This window comes from Bactrocera oleae, chromosome 5 (genome assembly GCF_042242935.1).
Source record: "Bactrocera oleae isolate idBacOlea1 chromosome 5, idBacOlea1, whole genome shotgun sequence".
Taxonomy (NCBI): Eukaryota; Metazoa; Arthropoda; class Insecta; order Diptera; family Tephritidae; genus Bactrocera; species Bactrocera oleae.
Window position 1 is genome coordinate 56,550,644 of NC_091539.1, and position 20,880 is coordinate 56,571,523.

The 20,880-nt window shown below is 30.1% G+C and overlaps 3 protein-coding genes across 4 annotated transcripts in view; 2 read left to right on the forward strand and 1 right to left on the reverse strand.

Annotated features, from left to right (window-relative positions):
- The first annotated feature begins 147 nt into the window (after window positions 1-147).
- LOC106614385 (solute carrier family 25 protein Shawn) lies at window positions 148-2,414 on the forward strand. The gene is made up of 5 exons (XM_014230108.3): window positions 148-537; window positions 604-761; window positions 854-1,357; window positions 1,574-1,655; window positions 1,719-2,414. The coding sequence occupies exons 1-5, from the start codon at window positions 417-419 to the stop codon at window positions 1,955-1,957; spliced, it is 1,104 nt and encodes a 367-aa protein (XP_014085583.1). The 5' UTR covers window positions 148-416; the 3' UTR covers window positions 1,958-2,414.
- A 282-nt stretch (window positions 2,415-2,696) lies between these two features.
- LOC106614394 (coiled-coil domain-containing protein 86) lies at window positions 2,697-3,631 on the forward strand. The gene is made up of 2 exons (XM_014230121.3): window positions 2,697-3,042; window positions 3,108-3,631. The coding sequence occupies exons 1-2, from the start codon at window positions 2,810-2,812 to the stop codon at window positions 3,397-3,399; spliced, it is 525 nt and encodes a 174-aa protein (XP_014085596.1). The 5' UTR covers window positions 2,697-2,809; the 3' UTR covers window positions 3,400-3,631.
- Window positions 3,632-4,819: 1,188 nt separating this feature from the next.
- The window catches only part of LOC106614403 (heat shock protein beta-1), a 30,397-nt gene continuing 14,336 nt past the window's right edge, over window positions 4,820-20,880 (reverse strand). Inside the window, exons 2-5 of one of the 2 annotated variants that reach the window (XM_014230136.3) lie at window positions 16,290-16,328; window positions 11,431-11,500; window positions 9,263-9,358; window positions 4,820-5,455 (exon numbers count right to left, since the gene is read on the reverse strand). In XM_014230136.3, the coding sequence (XP_014085611.1) occupies window positions 5,261-5,455; window positions 9,263-9,358; window positions 11,431-11,500; window positions 16,290-16,328 (400 nt within the window). In that variant the 3' untranslated portion in view covers window positions 4,820-5,260. The remainder of the gene's footprint in view (window positions 5,456-9,262; window positions 9,359-11,430; window positions 11,501-16,289; window positions 16,329-20,880) is intronic. The other variant, XM_070109391.1, reaches the window with a different exon arrangement.

The window sequence follows — 20,880 nt, forward strand, 5'->3', positions numbered from 1 at the left end:
TCAATAATAATATTTAATAACAATTAAAATATAATTGACAGTATGCTATAATACGCGACCTCTCTCAAAAATTGTATGCATCATGGAAAAATACCCACACTGCTCTTATGCAATGCATCCCTACCAATTGGATTATTTCTTATCATCAAATGTCTATGAAATAATTGTGTCAAAATGAATTGAGGTATTTTTCCTCAAAATTTGCGAGGTAACTTTTGTTTTTTTTACGAATCTGTTGAAAAACTATATGGATAGCAAATAAAGCAGCGAAATGCAATTAAAGTATCGTGCACACTAATTATCGCGAGTGGCGGCGGCTATTTTAACATTTGTATTTCATCATAATTTAAATTTTTTTTTGCGCCGGTTTATCAGTGCCCTACAATTGTGTAAAGTCAACGTTGAGTAATTTGAATATGAAGTCGGAAGTCGTGCCTAAGACAACAAATCTTCTATTGGAAGACCCTAAATTTCGCATACGACCTTTACAGCAAGTAGTCTCTGCCTGCACAGGTGCACTCATTACAGCATGTTTTAGTAAGTATTAATTTAGTTTATTCATACATAAATACGATGTTTGCTAATATTTTATAACTTTTGCAGTGACGCCATTAGACGTGGTAAAAACGCGCCTGCAAGCACAACAAACCGCTACAAATAAGTGTTTCCTCTATTGCAATGGTTTAATGGATCACCTTTGTCCATGTGATCCGAATATGCCCAATCAACTTAAACCTGAAAAGCGTTTGAATGGCACAATTGTATGTAAAAATATTTCATTGAAGACACACATACATACAATCGAATGCGTTTATAATAACTACAATTAACATATGTATGTTTTTTCACATAGGATGCATTTGTTAAAATTGCACGACACGAAGGTGTTGGTTCGCTGTGGTCTGGCCTAAGTCCCACACTTGTATCAGCGCTACCATCAACAATTGTTTATTTCGTCGCCTATGAACAGTTCAAACAACATGCGCTCGAATTCCACTACAAATATTTAGCCGAGGTAAAGGGCTCGCCACGCGGTCGAGAGATACCTTTCCATATACCAATGCTCAGTGGAGTGTCGGCGCGTGTTTGTGCGGTCACTTTTGTTAGTCCGTTAGAGCTGATTCGCACAAAAATGCAGTCACAAAAAATGAGCTACGACGAAATTGTCTCCACTGTGCGTGTGGTTATGAAAACGCAGGGTTTCTTCGGCTTGTTTCGTGGTTTGCCACCAACAATTCTGCGTGACGTGCCCTTTTCTGGTATATATTGGACTTGCTATGAGAATATTAAAAGCATGTTCGGTGTACAAGAGCCAACATTTGGTTTTAGCTTTATGGCAGGTGCTATCTCTGGCTCGGTAAGTTAAACTGAGTAGTGTTATTTCTAATAATATAAAAGTGCTTTAGTATTGCACAATTTAACATCAAAACTATTGAACGAATTAAAATGTTCAGTGTTACTTCTCGATAACGAACCAGCATTTTGAAAAAACCATTGTTTATAATATCTCATCTATGATATCTTATCTTATTTATTTTTTTATTTTTTTTTTTTTTGTAAAAAATAATTGCAGTTGGCGGCGACCATTACAACACCATTCGATGTTGTCAAAACACATGAACAAATTGAATTTGGCGAAAGGGTTCTTTTCACAGGTAAGAAAATAAATTTAATTTAACTTTTATTTAACAGTACTTACTTCTTTTCGATTTTTTTAGACAAACCAGCCGCTTATGTCTCCAATATGAATGTAAGACAGCGGCTATGGTCTATTTATCGCTTAAATGGCCTAAAAGGTTTATTTGCGGGTCTATGGCCACGTTTATTAAAAGTGGCGCCAGCTTGTGCCATAATGATTTCAACTTTTGAATACAGCAAGGCATTCTTTTATCACTACAATGTGGAGAAGCACAATGAGGCCTTGTTAATATCAAACCAAAAAGAGAATGATGCTTGAAAATTATTGAGACATTGTGATACTATACCTAAGTTTCTGTAAAACTAAACAAAAATTGCTACCAATCCAAGGGAAACGTTGAATAATTACTTGATCATGAAAATAATTCATTGAAGTGGTTGGAATCGTAATGAAGTGTAAATGTAATATATAATTTGATATAGTCATTTGTACCTTTTAATATTTTTGTCTAGTTCGTAAAATTTGATATTTATATATTGGTATTTTCATTGTTCTTAACCTCAATAATGCCGCCAACCGTTATAATGGTAGTTAGCACAAGTTACCTAATTATCTGTGTACATCTTCATTTGAATCGAAGAAATTCAAAAGATATGCGTTTATCTATTTTTACAATATACGAGCAGAAACAAGTGCAAAAAGCCATGTTCAATATTATGTAAATAAACACTGCTTGTGTGGCTTAAAGCAATAATTCACAATTGCTAAACCCTAATATTTAAATGTATTCATTTATGACTAAAATAATCGGTAAGATTCAAATATACAAAAGTGAAAGTTTCAAAACGAGTGAAATAAAAGCAAAACTTAACAGTGCATGTGAAAGTGTATATAATTTAAACTCGTTCAAAAACTAAAAAAAAAGAAATTGGATAGGTGCTCATTTAAAAAATTTACCGATAAATTTATTGTATCGATATTTGCAGTTAAGTTTACAATTGTATCAGTTTCTAGTCAAATACAAAAAATGCAACCTTAAATATTTTGTGGATCTTAATTCTACTGCCAGATTACTAGTGGAATGAAGAAATGTCAAACTTCTAATAAAAAATAATAACACGTGTGTACGTATTTAATTAAATTCAAGAAAATAATTTTCAAATTAGCAACATGACCGAGGAAAATCAAGACGTGACAACCGAAGAAATCGAGCAAAAGACGGACAAGCCCGTAGAAAATAAAGAAACCAATGAGAATGTTCCCACAAATGAACCAGCTTCTGAGCCAACAAAAGTTAAGAAACAATCGGCGGTGAAGAAGCCAACAAAAAAGAAATCCACTGAAAACAACCCAATACGCGGTTTACCCAAGTCTGGACGTCCATGGAAAACACCAAAGCAAAAGTAAGTTTCAGGGTAATTTGCACAATATTAAAATAATTTACGGAAACGAATACATTTGCCAACAGGTTTGCAACTATTAAGAAGTCTACAAAGCGTTTATCATTCGAAAAGAAAATGGAGCTGCGTAATGAACTGAGGCATATAAAGGAATTATCGAAGGATATAAAAGAGCAGCGCAAGGAAGCGGCCGTGCAAAAGAATCAAAGACGTGTGGAAAATGCTGAACGCCGGTTGGCCAATGAGCGGCGAGCTGAAGTTGTGCAGATAATTAAGAATCCATCTAAATTGAAACGTTTGAAGAAGAAGCAAATGCGTATGATTGAGAAACGCGATGTTAGTCAAGTGAAAGTGGTGTAATTGAGCTCGTAGAATGAATCCTAAAGGGTAGCCTAGTAATCAGCTCAAAGCGGGAGGGTAGATTAAGTTTTGTAGTTACTATACATATGTATATTTTTGTAAAAAGAAAATTGCAAAATTGAGTGTACTGAAAACATAATATTTAGATGATATTGTGAAGGAGATTTCATTATTTAAACTCTACTGGTGCGTGTTCATGCATTTACTAATAAATATCTGTCAACACGAATAATTGGATTTATTATTTCAACAGCGAAGCCACTGCGCATCCACAATTGCCTCTATGTAATAAAAAACAAGCACCAACTTTAAATTTTAATATTACTAATCTATATAACACCCAATTATTCAGCTAACAGAACAAGCAATTCTAATAAACATTGAGAAAATCAAATACGGGGCTCCCCGATTTTTACAGCCATATAAACATGGTTATAAATATGACCATATAAAAAAATATATTAATATTATATATAATATAATAAACGCGTTTTGTTCTGACTTGGTGCATATAACCTCATAATTTAAGATTATTAGACAATGGTGATTTTACAATAAACAAAGTTCTTCTTAACGAACATACTGTTGAAGTTTATTTCACATTTATTTTCGATATAGGATAGTATTTCTTTTTATATTTGATTTAATGCTACTTTTAATACAGTATTTAAAATATTATTCTCTTTTATTGTTATCTTTATTTTTTGCAGTGGATTAAATAAAGCACTTTTGTTTGGTGGAAATAGTATTTATCCGTTAATACGGATTTTGCAATGTTACTCTTACGCATAACCTTCAAATACGCAGAAATTATAGCGAATGCATTTAAAGAACGAACAAAAAAGAGGGAAATGAGAAGAATGAAACTATAATAAACCGTAACTCAAGTAAACAAAAGTAAATTCAAACAATTTTTGGTTATGCTTCCGATTAGGTCATCCTCTGATATGCTGCAAAATTCACGCAGACGTTCATTAGGTCAATTGGTTAAGGTCAAAAGGTCCCATGTGTCTTTATTGGCGGAAATTAAAAAAGTTGCATCTTTTTTTTGGGTCGGCAAGAAAATTTAAAAAAAATATATACATACATAAATTTTTTTGAATTTTTTTTTTTAAATTACCAAAAAAGGGATCATAGGCGATTGAATAGAATTGTTTTTTAACTTATTTTGAATTTCTTATTTATTTATATAGGAAATTTTTAGGTTTTTTTTTTATACAAATTTTATTTGTTTTAATTTTCACTATTTTTGAAAAAAATGTCCACCAAAAAGATACATGAAAAAGTGTTTTTTATCACATAAGGAATCTCTGCGTAAATTTGAAAACAAATCAGATAAGTAACCTAATCGGAAATATAGCCCAATTTTCAATACAAATAAAAGAAAAAGCTCATTAAAATAAAACTCAATAAACATATGTATGTGTTTCATAGTGTAATTTAATATCAATTTAAATACAAAAAATGTTTGGTTTTTCACTTCATTTTTTCCTTTCCAACATCCGTTTTAATACATTATATAAGATCTGCAATATAAATTTTTACGAATTCCAGCACACTTGCGTAGAATCAAATAAACAAAGTCGAAATAACGTAAAAAATTAGCGAAAATAATTAATCATAAGAATATTAATTAATATTGTTTTTTTCTTTCTTTTAAGTAGTTAAAATTAATGTCCAAAAAGAATAATTTGTTGCAGCGATTTTGCTGTTGCGTTTTAGCTGCACCTTCGGACCTCTAATTGACAACTGTTGTATCCGCTTTGCTGCTAGTTGTTGTTGTTGTTATTGTTCTTGTTTGCTTGCTGGCGGCAGTTGTTGCTAATAATTTCGTTGTTGTTGCTGTTGTTTCTGGATTAATTTACTTATGTGCAATGGGAATCATGGTTTCGCCGGCGGTGATGGCGGGCAGTGGCGCTTCCACGGTCAACACGCCATCCTTGCTGAGCGACGAGCGTATGGACTCGGGATTGACGCCCTTTGGCAAGAGGAACTCGCGATTGTACTCCCTGTAGACGCTCTTTGTGTCCGATTTCTCTTCGTGTTTGGCGTGCACCTGTGTGAAGCAAGAAAACAAAAAAAAAAAAAAATAAATAAAAATTATCGGTGAAAGTTTCAGCATTAGAAGTGACTTATTGCCTATTTTTATTTTGTCAATATTTATGTCTTTACTATGTACGTCTGTAATATTTGTTCACGATCTTTTGCAGAGGTTGAATTTTATGTAGAGTAGCACATAAAAGCGTGTGGGCCTGTGTCCGACTACTTTTATGGCATATGATTCATTTGAATCTGAAGTGTGCATTTTGACTATGCAGTCGTTGCTTGCATGCACATATACATAAACGAGTATGTACATATATGTGTGTGTATTGCTTTTCGCCTTCATAATTTTTAACAAGCAGAATTTCAACACTCACTTTGCCATGATTTAATGAAGTGAAGCGACACAGCGTCACAAAATTTGCCGTTACTTGTTATTTAGCGCACGCAGAGGCGTTTTAGCAAATGCAATAACAACAAAAAGTATATATATGTAAATGTGAGTGTGTATTTTTAGGCGAAATTTGCTTACTGCCGGGGCAAAGGTAAAATTATAAGGAAATTCGATTTGTTAACAGAAAAAATTTACATAAAAAGATAAAAAAAATTGGAAAAAAAGCAATAAAGAACTGAAGCTAAATTAAATGTTATACTAAAATTTAGTAAACCAAAAAACAAAAAAAAGCAATTACAAACAAATACAATTAAATTGTATATAATACAGTTATTATAAATAAACAAAATTAAATAATAGAAAAATTCAAAAATATTTTAATTAATTTAAAAAAAATTGTGAATTACTTGTTTAGTGCCAAATTTAACTCGCAAAGCTATGGAAGCTGATAACATATTGAACCTTATTTAAAAAAAAAATGATTTTACTATTACTAATATTTTTATTATTGTTATAATTTTTTTTTTGTTTAATTTTTAAAATGTTTGATAAAACTCGAATCCTGCTACAACATCAGCATCCTATTTTGATAAGAGTTTCTCTAGTAACGGTTATATTTTGTGAATTTTTGAACTGCATTTTTTCTAAAAACCCTGTGCATTTTAGTTTGATTTTTCTTTATACTCCACTCTCTATTTCTGTTCCCTGATTTACAATGAGGTTTCGGAAATATACCAATGGGTATGTATATCAAGTCTTCGTTTAAAAGTGGCAGAAAAATAATATCTACAACTATAAACCCCTTATAAAGCTTTCAAAAAATTTAAAATTTTTGGAAATATGTTTTTTGAATATATTGTACTTGTTGTTGCATTAGAAAACATTCCCCTAATAATATTATAAATATATATTATAAATTTTATTATATATTTATTTGGGTATTTCTAACCTAAAATATGTCTTATTAAATGAAATATATTAAAAAATAAAAATATACGCTCACATATCTATGTATGTATATACAAAGTAACATGTACATACATACATATGTATATATGTATGTTTATATAATTGTGTATAAAAATTATTGTAGGCAATGGGCTTCAGAAGTTTTGCTGATACACACAAGCATACCCATTAATATATTCACATAAATTTAGCGAATTTGCTAAATGTAAATACATACTTGTATGCGCTAAAATTGTATGTATTTAAATACCGTATTTTATTAGCTTAATTTTACAGATAAACTTCTGTGAAATATCATGTGCGCTCAGTATGATTTCGTATACTTGTAGTTACATACATACATATGTATACAGGTTTGTTGAAAATTGAGTAGTAGAAATAGCACTAATAGCTCCAATTTTTTTTTTTTAGATCGTACTAGGCTTGAAGACAATCCACGCGAAGAATGACCAAAAACCGCAAGCACACCAGAAATCATTTTAGCAAGTTCATAATATGTATGAAAAAACTGTTTGGAAATTTCAATTTCTACAAAGACTGGATCGAAAACAAATTTCTCTGCATAATTTTGAGCGTATTAAGCAGAATAAAACCGATTTCTTGTGTCGTTTTATTACTATGAATGAGACTTGGATCTACCACCATGACCCTAATTGAAACAAGAACATCTACAGTGGACTAAATGGTTGTTCAGCTCCAAAGCAGGTGAAATCACAACGATCAACAAAGAAGGTTATGGCATCAGTTTCTTGGGATGCAAAAGGAATTTTGTTGATCGATTATCGGCAGAAAGATAAAACAATCAACTCTGAATAGTATTGCAGTCTTTTGAAACAGCTGGATGAAAAAATGCGTGAGAAAAGACTTGGTTTTCAACACAAAAATATCATTTTTCATCAAGACAGCATTGTCTTACAGAGGAGTTTTAACATTAAAAAAATTCAACGAATTAAAGTACGAATTGCTTAAGCATCCATCGTATTCACCAGATTTGGCTCCCAGCGACTAACTACCTCTTCAGAAACCTGAAACAGTTCCTTCGTGGAAAGCGTTTTTCGTCGAATTAAGAAGCTATTACAGCCGAAGACGGGAATTTTGCAGAGCTTCCGGAAAGTCATTATAGGGATGGCATAAAATTATTGGAGGATGATTGGAATAAGTGTATTGAAGTTAAAGGAGATTATATTGAATAAATTTATTTCATACCAAAAACGGTATTTTTTCATTTCGAGAGCAGAAACTTTTCTACCAACCTGTAAATGCACATATATTTTTGCATATATTTCTGAATGTACATACATAACCGTAAAATAAATTGCTGTGATGATATGCAAAAACCGAGACTTTGTTATTTTCGAAAAAAAAGTTTACTTTTTCACGCAGCAACTGAGGTGTGATATGCTGTTGCCTAATGGCTACCGCTGGCCATTAGCAGATTAAAGGTGCTCAAGTCAACATGTGCACATTTTCATACATACATACTCCTCGTACATACAAAAACATATACACACACATGGTTATATTTAAAACAAAATATGCGAGCAGAAATGACAGAAAATTTGCAAATCTAAAAAAAAAAAATTAAAATCAAGAAAACATACAATAAACAACAAACTCAAGCCAGAAATGCCGTCATTAGAAGAGGATCCAATGATTTAGGTGCACAAATAAGTTTTAAATAATTCGAGAAAAATCTTGAAAATTAGAAAATTCCTAGCGATCGCATGCTGTTGCCGCCACTGATCTGGCTGGCTTATGTGAAACACAAAAAAATCGACGTTTGTACGTATGTGTGTGTTTAGTTTCGACATAACGGCGACATGGCCATGAGTCATTTTCCAAAAATATATTCTCGAACACAGGCGTTCAAATGAGGCTGCAAACAGCAAGCAACAGTAAAATATTGAAAAACATATGGGATTTGCTAGAAATTAGTACGAGAATGTATGTGCGTGTTTATGTGTAGCTTAGAGATAGGTAAAGTGAAGACGAAACAAAGCAGAGCCAAATGCACACATACATACAAGTATGTATGTACATACAAATAATAATGGTTTTGACGAGCTGTCAGTGGCGAGGTTTTGACGAAGACGTTAAAAATGTGAAAAAGTTTTTAAATATGCGAAATAGTACATAATATGTACATACATATATATTAAAAAATTTTTTTTGAATATTCATATTTGTATTTTTTTAGTTTTTAAATTTTATTTGATTTTTTCTTTATATGTTTTTTTGTTTGTTGTTTCAAGTGTCAACAACTTATCAGCTAAGCGTTTGCTATGCGCCATTTGTGTAAATTTATTATGTAAATTTTGTTTTTTTATTTCTTTTTTTTTATTGCCACTACATATATGTTGATTATATATTTTTGTGTCACTAAAATATTCGATCTGCGTGCGAGTGTGTGTTTTTCTTTTGTTTGTTCATTTTGACTGCTTTTTCAATGTCACTTACCATCAATTTCTGATCCACAGTCTTGACAACGATTTCTTCGGGGGCGTATTGGTTTACATCGAAACGCAACCTCAACACTTTGCTATCGCCATCGTCCTACGGAAACAAAAACAAAGCACAAAATACAATTTAGTTAAATAAATATTTGTTTTTCGTGTAAAAATTGCTAACTTAGTTTTACTTAGCACACACGCTGCATGAGTAGGAGCAGAGCACAGCTTGTTAGCGCTAAAGAAAATTTCGAACGCGTCAAAAATTACACAATTTTTTATTTTTATTTATGCTAGTGCGCGGTCGGTGGTTTGTATTGTACAATAACTATCTAGTAAGCTAAAAAACAGTTTATAGCATAGTAATGCTTAGTAAATAAATTTACAAAAAAAAGAATTTTAGGTTAGATTCGAATTCATGATCGTAAATTATCACTTTTGTTAATTTTTTGGTAGTAATTTATTTATTAGAAAATTATGTTGGAGTTTCCTTAGTTAAAGCTTTCATTTCATTATTTTATTGTTAACAAAATTAAAACATTGCCTACATTTAGGGTGACGTTAGCTGGGTGCTACGATCAAGAGAGCATAAGTGGACTAAAAACAATTAATTTAAGTGAAAATTGAAAGATTTTAAAACTTTAAAGAAGAAAAGCAGTATATAAAAAATCTATATATTTTAAATACCGATTTTTCTTTTTTGTGCTTTTCTTATCGAATAACCACAAATGACCCCTTAAAGTTAATTTTGACTACATTTATTAAAAGTTTTAGCTTTTGCTGTCTTTTAATTATTACAAAAATAGAGAAAATTTTGTTTTATTTTTTAAGGAATCTTAAAATAGTTGTCGCTTGAAAAATACGGTGAGATGAAAAAATGTTTGTATGTTTCTAGTGTGAACTTAAAAAAAAAAATAAACAAATCGATTTTTTTCATATTTGAATAGGTTATAGCTTTAGAATAACATTCAAAAATTTTAAATTGAATTAAACGCCTTTTTTCAAAACTAAATTTTTTAAAATTGCTTGAGTGATTACTAGAAGCATTCTGTGTATACAGTTCTCCCTACAATGACCTACGTTTTTTTTATCTGATCAAAAATCGAATTTTGGCAGGCCAAAAACTCAACTTTTTTTAGAAAACGCCTCCATTTTGTCACTTTTTGATTTCTTTTTCAATCATAGGTCATTGCATGGACAATGTCTTTCGGAAAGCAGTTTTTTTTTAGGTTTCATCCACGTAGAAACCCGGAGCCGCTGCAGCAGTAGAGGACCCTGTTTTTAGTCAGTTTTAATTTTTTTCTTTTGAAACTTTACTGTGTTTTCTTAAAATATGTGCCAATATATGCTTAAAATTTCAAAACAATTGATACTTTAGTTTTTTTTTGTTACTTTACTTAATTTCCAAAAATCGCTTTTTTTATGCTGTTACAATAGGGCCCCCTAGTACCCTCTAAAGCTTAAAAAATTTATATATTATTAACAAAATTTATATTAAAATAAATCAAAAGAAAAGTTTTTGTTGTTGTTTGCAAGTATTATATTTTAAGCCAAAGTGTTGAACTAATATGTGTTTTTAAAGATTTTTTTTTTCTAAATGTGTTTTTAATTTTTCCTAAAAAACAAGAAATTATAATATTTCCGATTATTTTGTATTTTTGAAAATATTAATTAATTTAATTCTATTAAACAAATTAAGGTAATTTTATTGATTTTTGAAATCAATTTTAATTTCTGTTTGTTTTATTTTATTTTTTTTTATCTCGTTGTCAAAAAGCCATAAAAACTGTAAATTAACAATTCAATTACCGCACTTAACCGGGTTCCAAGCACATAATATTGTTTGGTTAGAAAATCCTTGCAAGTTATGGCATTAAAGTGGGATAGTTAAGAAATATTGAAAATTAATAGGTTATTATTTTTTATTATTAAAATTATTTTTTAAATTTTTTTGTATATAAAATTTATTTTAATTACTTTGTAGGTCATATTTTTCAAATTTTTTATTTTTTTATTTGTTTTAAAATAATTTTTAGTGTTTTAAGATTTTTACAAAATTACATGAAATTTAGATTTCTCAAACAAATGGAAGCAATAATGCAATATCTCCTGCAGTTTGTGTGCGCAAATTGGTTAGAAACTATTTTTGATATTTAATAGCAAAAAAAAATCAATTACCTGAATCAAGGGTGAAGTGGCGAAGTCGATGTTCGGTCTGGGGGCTGGTCGGGAGAGCGAGTTTTGTGCGCTGAAAAAATAAAAGTGAGATAATATTAGTTCAATTATAGAAAATATACATTTACAAACATGAATAATTAAATAAAAATTAAAAATAATAATTTACACACGATTTTTATTAAATAAGTAGGGGATAAGGATACAAATGTAAAATATGGTGTATTTAGTTGCAAAAATAAAAAAAATTAAATCAAATAATAATTTACACTTTTTTCACAAATATGAACACATGCACGTACGATATATTATATAAAATATTTTTTTAAATTTGCTCTCAAACAATTTAGTGACTCTTTTTATTAACAATCTTGGCATTTCAACACGAAAATTTAAATTTTTTTATTTTTTTGTATTTTACTACTTTTATTCGTTTACCTAGTGGAGTGCGTGCGTGTGTGTGTTTCGTAGGTGCGCGTGTAGGAATGCATAGTTAATCACAATGTTTGTTTGTAACTGTGTGTGTGTGTATCTTTTAAACTATATTTTATATAATTTAATAAAAAAACAAAATTTAAAATTTCATACAATTTAAAATTTTCGCTAAAATGTTGATGCCAACACTCTGCAGCACTTCGTTTACTATTTAATACTGACAACAGATTCGAAGATTTCCTAAACATTTATAGCTGCGATTTGCTGCTCCATTTGCAGTTGTGTCGTACCCGATCGCCTGAGTTGTAAACTAAAACAGAAATCAATAAAGCAAACACCCCCAAATGCGTTGACTTGTTGACTGTCGACTGTGTGCACTTCCGTTTCCGGCAGCACGTGCAATAAAACGCCGTTTGTTCTACACATGTAGCTAAGTATACAGTCTGTATGTATGTATGCATTTACATATGTATGTACATGCATTGATTGCCGCTATGGCAGTGACATTTACGCGTCGCGTTGTGGTTCAATGAGCCATTGTCGCGTATTGATGAAAAACACATGTTCCCCAATATTAACAGCATCGTTGGGAGAGGTAAAGTACTGTTGTTTAGTAACGCAAACAACTGTCAACAATCGCAGAGGGAGTGAAGTAGTACCCTTTAGCGAAATCGAAGCAAATCAGATGACATTTCTTTGCACTCAAGAGAAAAACTAAACCAAAAAAATATTTTCAGCAGCATACGACGATTGGAATTCCTTATAAAATAGAACAGTTTAGTATTTCAATGAAATATGTTTTTTAAAGCTATCAAGAAGCCTAAATTTAGAATTTATGAATTTTGAAACTTTCGGTCGTCCTCAGTCTCGAGTTTACCAAGTTGTTAAATATTGAACAAAGTATGTAAAAAACTATCAAAAGAAACCAAGGATAAATATTTATTCCAAAATATGAAAGGTTGGTAAGGTATATGAATATTTTTCGAATTACAGCCGTCTAAACTGTCGCCACTCTATGCAATCAACAAAACATCTAAAAAACATGTTTAAACCTAATATTTTTCTAAGACGACTTAGTATCATATTTCGGTAGGAACAATAACAATTTTACACACTTGACGAAAATTTGTGATCTTAAGTTGAATTTCTCGCTTAAGTTGAATTTCTCGTTCTGTTCTTAAGTTGAATTTTTCGCAGGGCATGCATAAAGTACAAATTGATGCCGTACTGCACCGATGGGAGCTAGAAGCCAAAGCACGTATGAAACTGATATATACGCGTCCATATATCGGCGCCTTATTGACATTTCAATTTGTTTACCTTAGATCATCGATGGCTTGCATTGGGGCGCTTGTAAATAGTTTACATATTTAGTGCATTATGCGCTGTTGTATACATTTCACATTGACACAGCTGCCCAACATTTGTTGCATGCAACAACGAAGTAGCATACGAGTATACTAAGTACATTCTTCTGTAAGAGCCAAAAATAGCGCCTCAGTGCATATGTGTATATGTGCTGGGAGGGGTTGGACCCCCACGGTATTGGCGCTAAGCGTCAATATGCACACAACTAAAGTCCAAATACAGTTAGTGATAGTAAGGTGCGAGAGCGGAAGTATGAGAGTTTGATATGAATATTTCATATACTATTTGAACCATAAATGTTCAGAGTGCGGCCCATTGAAGGCACGAAAGATTAAATGCATCAGTGATAATTTATATGTATTTCTGAATATTATTTTATAAGCATTTTATATTCGTTTTTTCTATAATTTTGTTTCATTTTAACGCAATGTTATAGATATTTTGTTTTTTCCCCATTTTTCTCATTGTTTTTTCAAATGTTCTCATTTCTATGGCAGCTGTTGCCAAGCATTCGTTCGCTTGCAGTCAAATGTAAACATATTTCTCTTCACTATTTTTAGAATTAATTAACGTGATTTTTCTTTTCTAAAAATCACAATCATGCTGATGTGTATGCACAGTTATGTATTAATAATTAATATATATAAGCATACAAATGGCTTTGATATAGTTCTTAGAATACAATAAATGATATGTGACAGTTAATTTGTTGTAAATATGAAATATTGGCGAAATATTCATAAATTTTAATTAAATGGTTGCAGTATGCTTTTATGTGTATAAAATGTACCATAATCATAAATACAAAAATATTTAGCTCATGCATTTATGAAGATTAAATCTTTTTGCATTGTTATTAATTTTAGGAAATTTTTGTATTAAGGAAAATTTATTATATTTGACAAAAAAATTTCATGGAATTAAGGTTAAAATTGTGTTTTTCATGATTTTATTTTATTATATTAAAAAATCTATTATTTTATATAACTTTATTATTTTATATAATATTATTATTTTATATATTTTATATAATTATATGACATATTTATTTACTAATACCTTTTTCTAATATTGTATGTTATATCTGCACTCTGGTTTAAAAAAATCGATTCGATAATTTTTGCTACATATTTTGATTAAAATTTTAATTTATTTGTTTTTTCTTTTTTAAATTTTTTTAATAATTAATTCATATTAAATAAATCCTCTTATTTTTGGAATATTTTTCTTGTTCAATCTCATATTTAGAACAGTGCAGAAGCCTTTGAAAATGGTAAAAAGTAAACAAAAATGCAGGTTGAAACCCATTGGAAACGAAAGATAAAATATCAAAAATTAAAGAAAAAATAATTAAGAGGTGATCTTAAGCCGGGAAGAGGAAGGAATGAATTTTTGAAGGTCAAACACGGTTTAACTCAATTTCCGGCGAATCCTATCGAAAAAGTTATTTGACAAAGGTGTAGGTAATAAAAAAATCTAACACTTTTGTATTAACACCCTTTTCACATAACCTCAAAATGTATGTCAAAAATTCAAGTTTTTAAGTTCTTTATTTTTATCTTGTAAAAAAAAATTCTTTCTAATTCTAATTTAAGTGACCTTTTAATTTTTTATTATATTATTTTTTACATCAGCTTCTATTATTCTTTCTTAATTTAATTTTAAATTTTATTTATCAAATGTGATTTCGATCAATAATAGTTTTTTTAGATTTTAGATTTTTTTGCTGGTCATAACAGGTTTTGTTTTTATTTTCTTTAATTTAAAATTTTATTTCTTCTATTTTATTTTTTGTTGTTTTTTTTTAATTTATATTAAATTTTATATAATAATATTAAATATTTTTTAAAAATCAATTAATTTAAAATTGTTATTTTTTTTTGTAATTTTTTCCTTGATTGTTATCCATTTAATTTTTATATTATTTATAAATATTTTTTCTTTTGTAATTTTATTTATTATAATTTGTTTTTTTTTTTAATAGTATTTCGTGTTCAACATTAAGTTTTAAATTCAAAAAAGTAAAGTACAAATTCTCTTGAATTTATATTTTTACTTTTCTATCTTAAGATTTTGATTTATTCTATTAAATTTTAGTATTTTCTTTTTTTATTTATATAATTTAATCAAATTATTATTTTTTAATTATCTAAATATAGTTTTACGTTTTCAAGTTTCTTTTATACTTCCACAATCCACCGGTTTCTTATTTTTCACTGCTATTTCATATTTCGGTTTTCTTAATTTTTTCTTGTCAAAAAGACAATAAACGATTTGCCTCAGTAGAATTTGGCAATTGTGCCAAAATTTTGTTAGACGCCTTATTAATGCCAAATTTGTATTTTATTGTTGTGCAAAAGAAATGTCACTACTTTGAAGCAAATGGAAATCTATGAAATTGAAAGCAGAACTTTCTAGATTTTTAGATACAGTAAAAGCGGAATTTTCTAGAAATTATAATATTTTTTTTGCAAAGCAATTGAATTTTAAAAGAAAAATTTAGTAAAATTTCTATTGTGCAACAATAACAATTTTTGAGTTTTAGAAAACAAAGTATTGAAAACTAAATATTATATTTTTGAATATTAATGCCATTTTTATGATTTTGTGGAACAGTGATGTGCGCTAAATACTATATATACATTTATAAATGTATGTGTGTTTGTTCAAAGTGTATATTGTATTGTATATATATTCCACGCTTGTGGAAAATTTGCATAACAGGAAAGGTGCTTGACATCAATTTCGCAGTCGGCATCTAAATGTTCGCATCGGTAAAATACACATTAGCATACAAATGCTCGCGAGATTTTGATGGAAATATTTGAGTGTCAAAATGAATTATTGAATTATATTTTCTTGATGTGCATAAATATTTCTGAGATAACACATTTTTTATTATTTTAATATACAAAAATGTTTCATGCTGAAAATATTCGCAGCAATGGGAACGCCTTGAGTAAAGTGCGCATGCAAATTGTGACTTTCGATTAGCAAATTAAAACAAAAACAAAAAACACATATGGTACAAAAATAGCCAAAATATTGCTGGTATGTACCTGCTGCTGCTGGTTTTTGTTGTGGTCTTTTTAGTAGAACTGTTTTGAATTTTTTTTTTTTTTGTAAATTTTGTATAAAAGAAGCATTAATAAGCGGCAGTTCAAGTAATTTTATTTTAATTTTTTTAATTTTTATTTTTAATGAATTGTAGCAGATTTTTTTTTTGCCAGTTTGTAGTTCCAGTTTTTTATTTTTGTAAGCATGTAAAAGAGCAGAGAGGAAGAGAGAGAAAGAAAATGTTATTTGGTATGTTAATATACTTATGTATGTCTGTACATAATTGAACGTAGTGTTTTTAATAATCTTATATAAATATATATACATATATGTAAATTGTATAATATAAATTAAAATTGAAATTGTATGATATCCCGCAGTGATAAACTGTAATCATTTAATCAAATTCAGAAGGAACATTTTTTAATTTGCCAGTTTTTTTTTTTTCAAAAATGCCACTAAATAGTAAATATGTATATAAATGAAAAAATTATATATTACACTAAATATATGTATTGGGCTTTTGCATATCGGCTACTTATGACGTTTTAAGACAAAACGTAACACTAAATTGCGTAAAACTTAAAATATTGAAAGAATATATAATAACCCTCAATCCTTCCACCGAAACAATAGAACCGAGACAGAATACAGAAAAAGCTAGTAGAATGAAGTTGTAATTAAATGGTAATGTCTGTGTAGAGAGGCTACTAATTTTCCTGATGTTCTTAGAATCTTATGCTGAGACCAACCTAAAGACTATAAAATAACTTGACCGATTGTTATTAAATTGGGTATTATCTTGGGGAGTTTAATGACTTTATTTCACTTTGAATAAACTTCATAAGGAACTAAAATTACAATATTCGAAGATATGAAGGGAAAAGAAGAAAATTGAGAATAGTTTAGAAACTTTGAATCTTCAAAAAGATTCAGTAAGTCCTAAATTTCGACATTTTTCGATCGCTTCTCAGTCATCGAAAAATATAAAAATGAGCACAATTATGAGCCAAAATAAGTCTTCGAGAAGAATTAATAGAGACTTTATTACAAACACATTTTCCAACAGTGTTGCCAACTAACAAACAAGCTAAAAATATTGCACAATGTGCCAAAAGATTAGTATGTGTTTAAGAAAACTTTTTAGCCAATCAATAGGTCTCTAATTTGTAAAAAATCATAGCCTTATCTTTTACAAACCTGTTTTCTAGCCACCTACTTGTCAGCAATCCATCCTCCATCAAATTTATCTTAGGAAGTTATTTAAAACAAATAATAATAATAATAAATGCTCCGCCATCAGCACTCTCGTTTAGCTGATTACCAAAATGATACTCATTTAGTTTTGGGTGAACTTGTAAAAATAATTCTACAAAGCAAGTATAATTGCTTAGAAACATTATAGCTTGTGCAATTAGGCCAAAGTTTATTCTTAATGAATTTGTCGAAAGAGATATAAAACTTAGCACCTTCTGTTACAATTCGTGAGCTTTATCTGTTGTTGTAATTGCCAAGCAACACATTATGATTATTACAAAATTAGTTCATGTCTTTCATAGAACAAACTTGTCAGTAATGGCGCAGAAGTAAACAACTGAAGTCATACACATTATATAATTAATTTTCAACTGGTTTCTAGCACTATCACATTAAGTTTTTTAGTATAATTTATCAAAACTATACATACTCGTAGATAATCACATGCTGGAGCGGGAACGAGCTAATTGCTCACCAAGCGTTAGTAAAAGTAGGAAGGAAAACAGGTGTAGAGTTTTTAATTTATGACGGAATGGGTAACCTTTTTTGCCAAAATGTAAAGTTTATGGAGTAATAAAAAAATGTATAGAACACAATAATTTTTTTTCTTACAAAAACAGAAAAAAAGTTAAAAAAATATATAAGTATATATTTCCTGCCAAGCGAAGCTTTTATAATTTTTTACCCTTTTCCATGACAGTAGTTTGCTCTCTTTTCAACAGAATAGTTTTATAAGTATTAATAAAAAGGTCAAGCATTAAATTCACTTGTTGTAGACACTGAAGTGGCATACTAATTTTTGATGTTTAGTACCTATTACGAAATAATGCCATATGCCACGTTTATGGCATTTTTCAAACAAATTTGTTGGTCACGCTCTGTAAGCGATTAAGTCATAATGGAAGAGTATGAGTATGTGTACACTTCTCAGTGTATTGCTGTATCTACTGACTACTTAAATACAATTGAAATTAAAAATAATTTGCATAACTTTTGTATGTCATCTCAGGCACATACATACTATGTGTAAAAATAACAGGGAAACGCAATTGGAGCACACACAAAAAATATTTCAAGACTTGAAGAGGAAAAACAAACTAGTTAAATGCATTTAATACAGCTTCATTTGACTGTATATAAGCGTTAAAAAAATAATTTAATTAGAATTTGCGTAAAAAAATGTTTTAAGCACTTTAGAAATGTCATATTTGAAATGACAGCTGACAGATTTGAGCAAGAGAGTCGGCATAGCAAACGTCAGCACTGAGAAAATGAGTCACACCAATTATATGTTGAGTTGCTTTCTGTGATAGAAAGTACTGTACGCAAACACAAAAAAATATATATAAATCAGTAGTATGTACATATGTATTAATGCACAATAACGGTGGTTAATAACTGGCTTCCTCTTCCTCATAACAGCGCCTAGAATACACTCTCCTTAGTAGAAATGTGAAAGAAAAGCGACTTGCCATCCAATTGAAATATCATCACTACACATTTACCACTCTACTCAGCATTTGAATTACAAGAAAGCAAACAAATGTAAATTTCATAAAAAGAACGATAAACCAGTCGACAGACGACAGTCTGCCAGCCTGCAGCAAGTCGGCGTGGGAGTAGACAAGCATTCCTTTCTAATCAAAGATGCAACAGTTGTGCAAAATAATAGCAAACGAACAACCATAACGGTGTATGCCGAATACAGATGGTACTATGCGAAAGAAGTGAGTAACGGTACTGACATACTTTCATGCTTTCCGACTATGTACGAGTATTTGCATTTTTTTCTGGAATTTTTTGCTCGATTTGATAGCGCAGTTAATTTGTTATATCTGTGGTGATTACTGAATTATTGCAGAATCTAGTCGTTGGTAGTAATTTTTTGTGACTTTGTCTGCAGTTTGCGGCACGTTCAGACATTCACTTCCTCCGCAATTGATGCAGATAGAGAGAAAGAGCTGTAGGAAAGTACTTATATTCACGAATAAAGAGGCGACTGCAGAAATACTTGGAAAGTAAAATATAGTTGCTTTAGTTACATATTTATGAGGTGGTAATAAATACTTTTTTATGATTTCTTTGAGAATGTAGGTATAATTATTTATGTATTTAATTTCAGTCAATGAAGGAGACATAATTTTTAGTGTTTGAATCTAAATGTCAAATGAAATAAAATAATTACTGTGGGGTTTGAGAAACAATTGTAGGAAGTAACAACTTCTGTAAGGTATATATAATGTATATATAACTATCGGATCAAATATGACTCGGACTGGTCCATTTGAACGGCGCTCGCAAACCGAATCAATATATATTTTTTTCAAGATTGGTACACGCTTTTTATGTTCGTGTGAAGTTTAATCTCTATATGTCAATTAATATTTAGCAGCTGCTGCACTTAAGGCCGTTCCAGCTACAGCTTATGGAAAAATGTATTAAGCGTTGGTACGCTTGTATTGACTATATTCTTGTATGTATTGTATTAAAATACATGAAAATTTAAGTTTTTTGTCAGTCCGGTTCAAATTTGATCGCATGGTATAACGCAGTATTTTGACTAATTCTTTTCGTAATGTAAACAGGCAACCAACCTCATAGTTAGCTTAGCACTTTCGAAGTAATTTGCTATATTTTTATTCATTCTAATTACTAAAGAATTATACTTACTTTAGCATTCCAAAAAAAACTTCAAACTTCCAAAAGCTCTCAATCTCCACACATAAAAAATTACAGTAATTTGAATTTAATCGGAATTCCTAAGTAACCATTAATACTTATGTATGGACGTATAAAACAAATGCTACAATGACCACCTTTTATACCAAAATTTCTATCTTTGAGCACAGGCCCACAATAACTAGCACACGCATAAAATCTAAACACCTGAAACACCTACATATAATCACTTGTTGGTATTAACGTGCTAAGAATGTAACTGTATATATGTATGTATATGTATATGCGTGTAAGTTTTAATTGGATATGTGTGGGTGCTCTACAAATTCTTGGTTACCAACTCATTCAACATGGGCGTCCGGGTCTGATGGTGCGTTGGTAATTCGTAGCAGTCACAGCGGTGCCGTCATGTTTCCTAACATCGTCAGCGACCACAGCGAATCATGCGGAACAAAAGTCTAAACGTTTCCGTGGCCCACCAGATGCCGTACGCTTACGCTCATTATGCGCGGTGCCAAAAACTCACTCAATCAGCTCTAGAAGGGCACTCAATGCTGTCAGCAGCTAAGTCGAGTTGGCGGTCGGCAGCGGTGTATGTTAAGTATCCCAAATGATGTGTTCACTCTACTGACTACTATACCAATTTATTATTTTTAA

What these genes read in the sequence shown, in the direction of transcription:
- LOC106614385 (XM_014230108.3), top strand. Translation starts at nt 417, where the DNA reads ATGAAGTCGGAAGTCGTGCCTAAGACAACAAATCTTCTATTGGAAGAC. An exon ending in ACTCATTACAGCATGTTTTA is followed by an intron (nt 538 to 603) that starts GTAAGTATTAAT and finishes TAACTTTTGCAG; the next exon opens with TGACGCCATTAGACGTGGTA. An exon ending in CAGGTGCTATCTCTGGCTCG is followed by an intron (nt 1,358 to 1,573) that starts GTAAGTTAAACT and finishes AAATAATTGCAG; the next exon opens with TTGGCGGCGACCATTACAAC.
- LOC106614394 (XM_014230121.3), top strand. Translation starts at nt 2,810, where the DNA reads ATGACCGAGGAAAATCAAGACGTGACAACCGAAGAAATCGAGCAAAAG. An exon ending in TGGAAAACACCAAAGCAAAA is followed by an intron (nt 3,043 to 3,107) that starts GTAAGTTTCAGG and finishes ATTTGCCAACAG; the next exon opens with GTTTGCAACTATTAAGAAGT.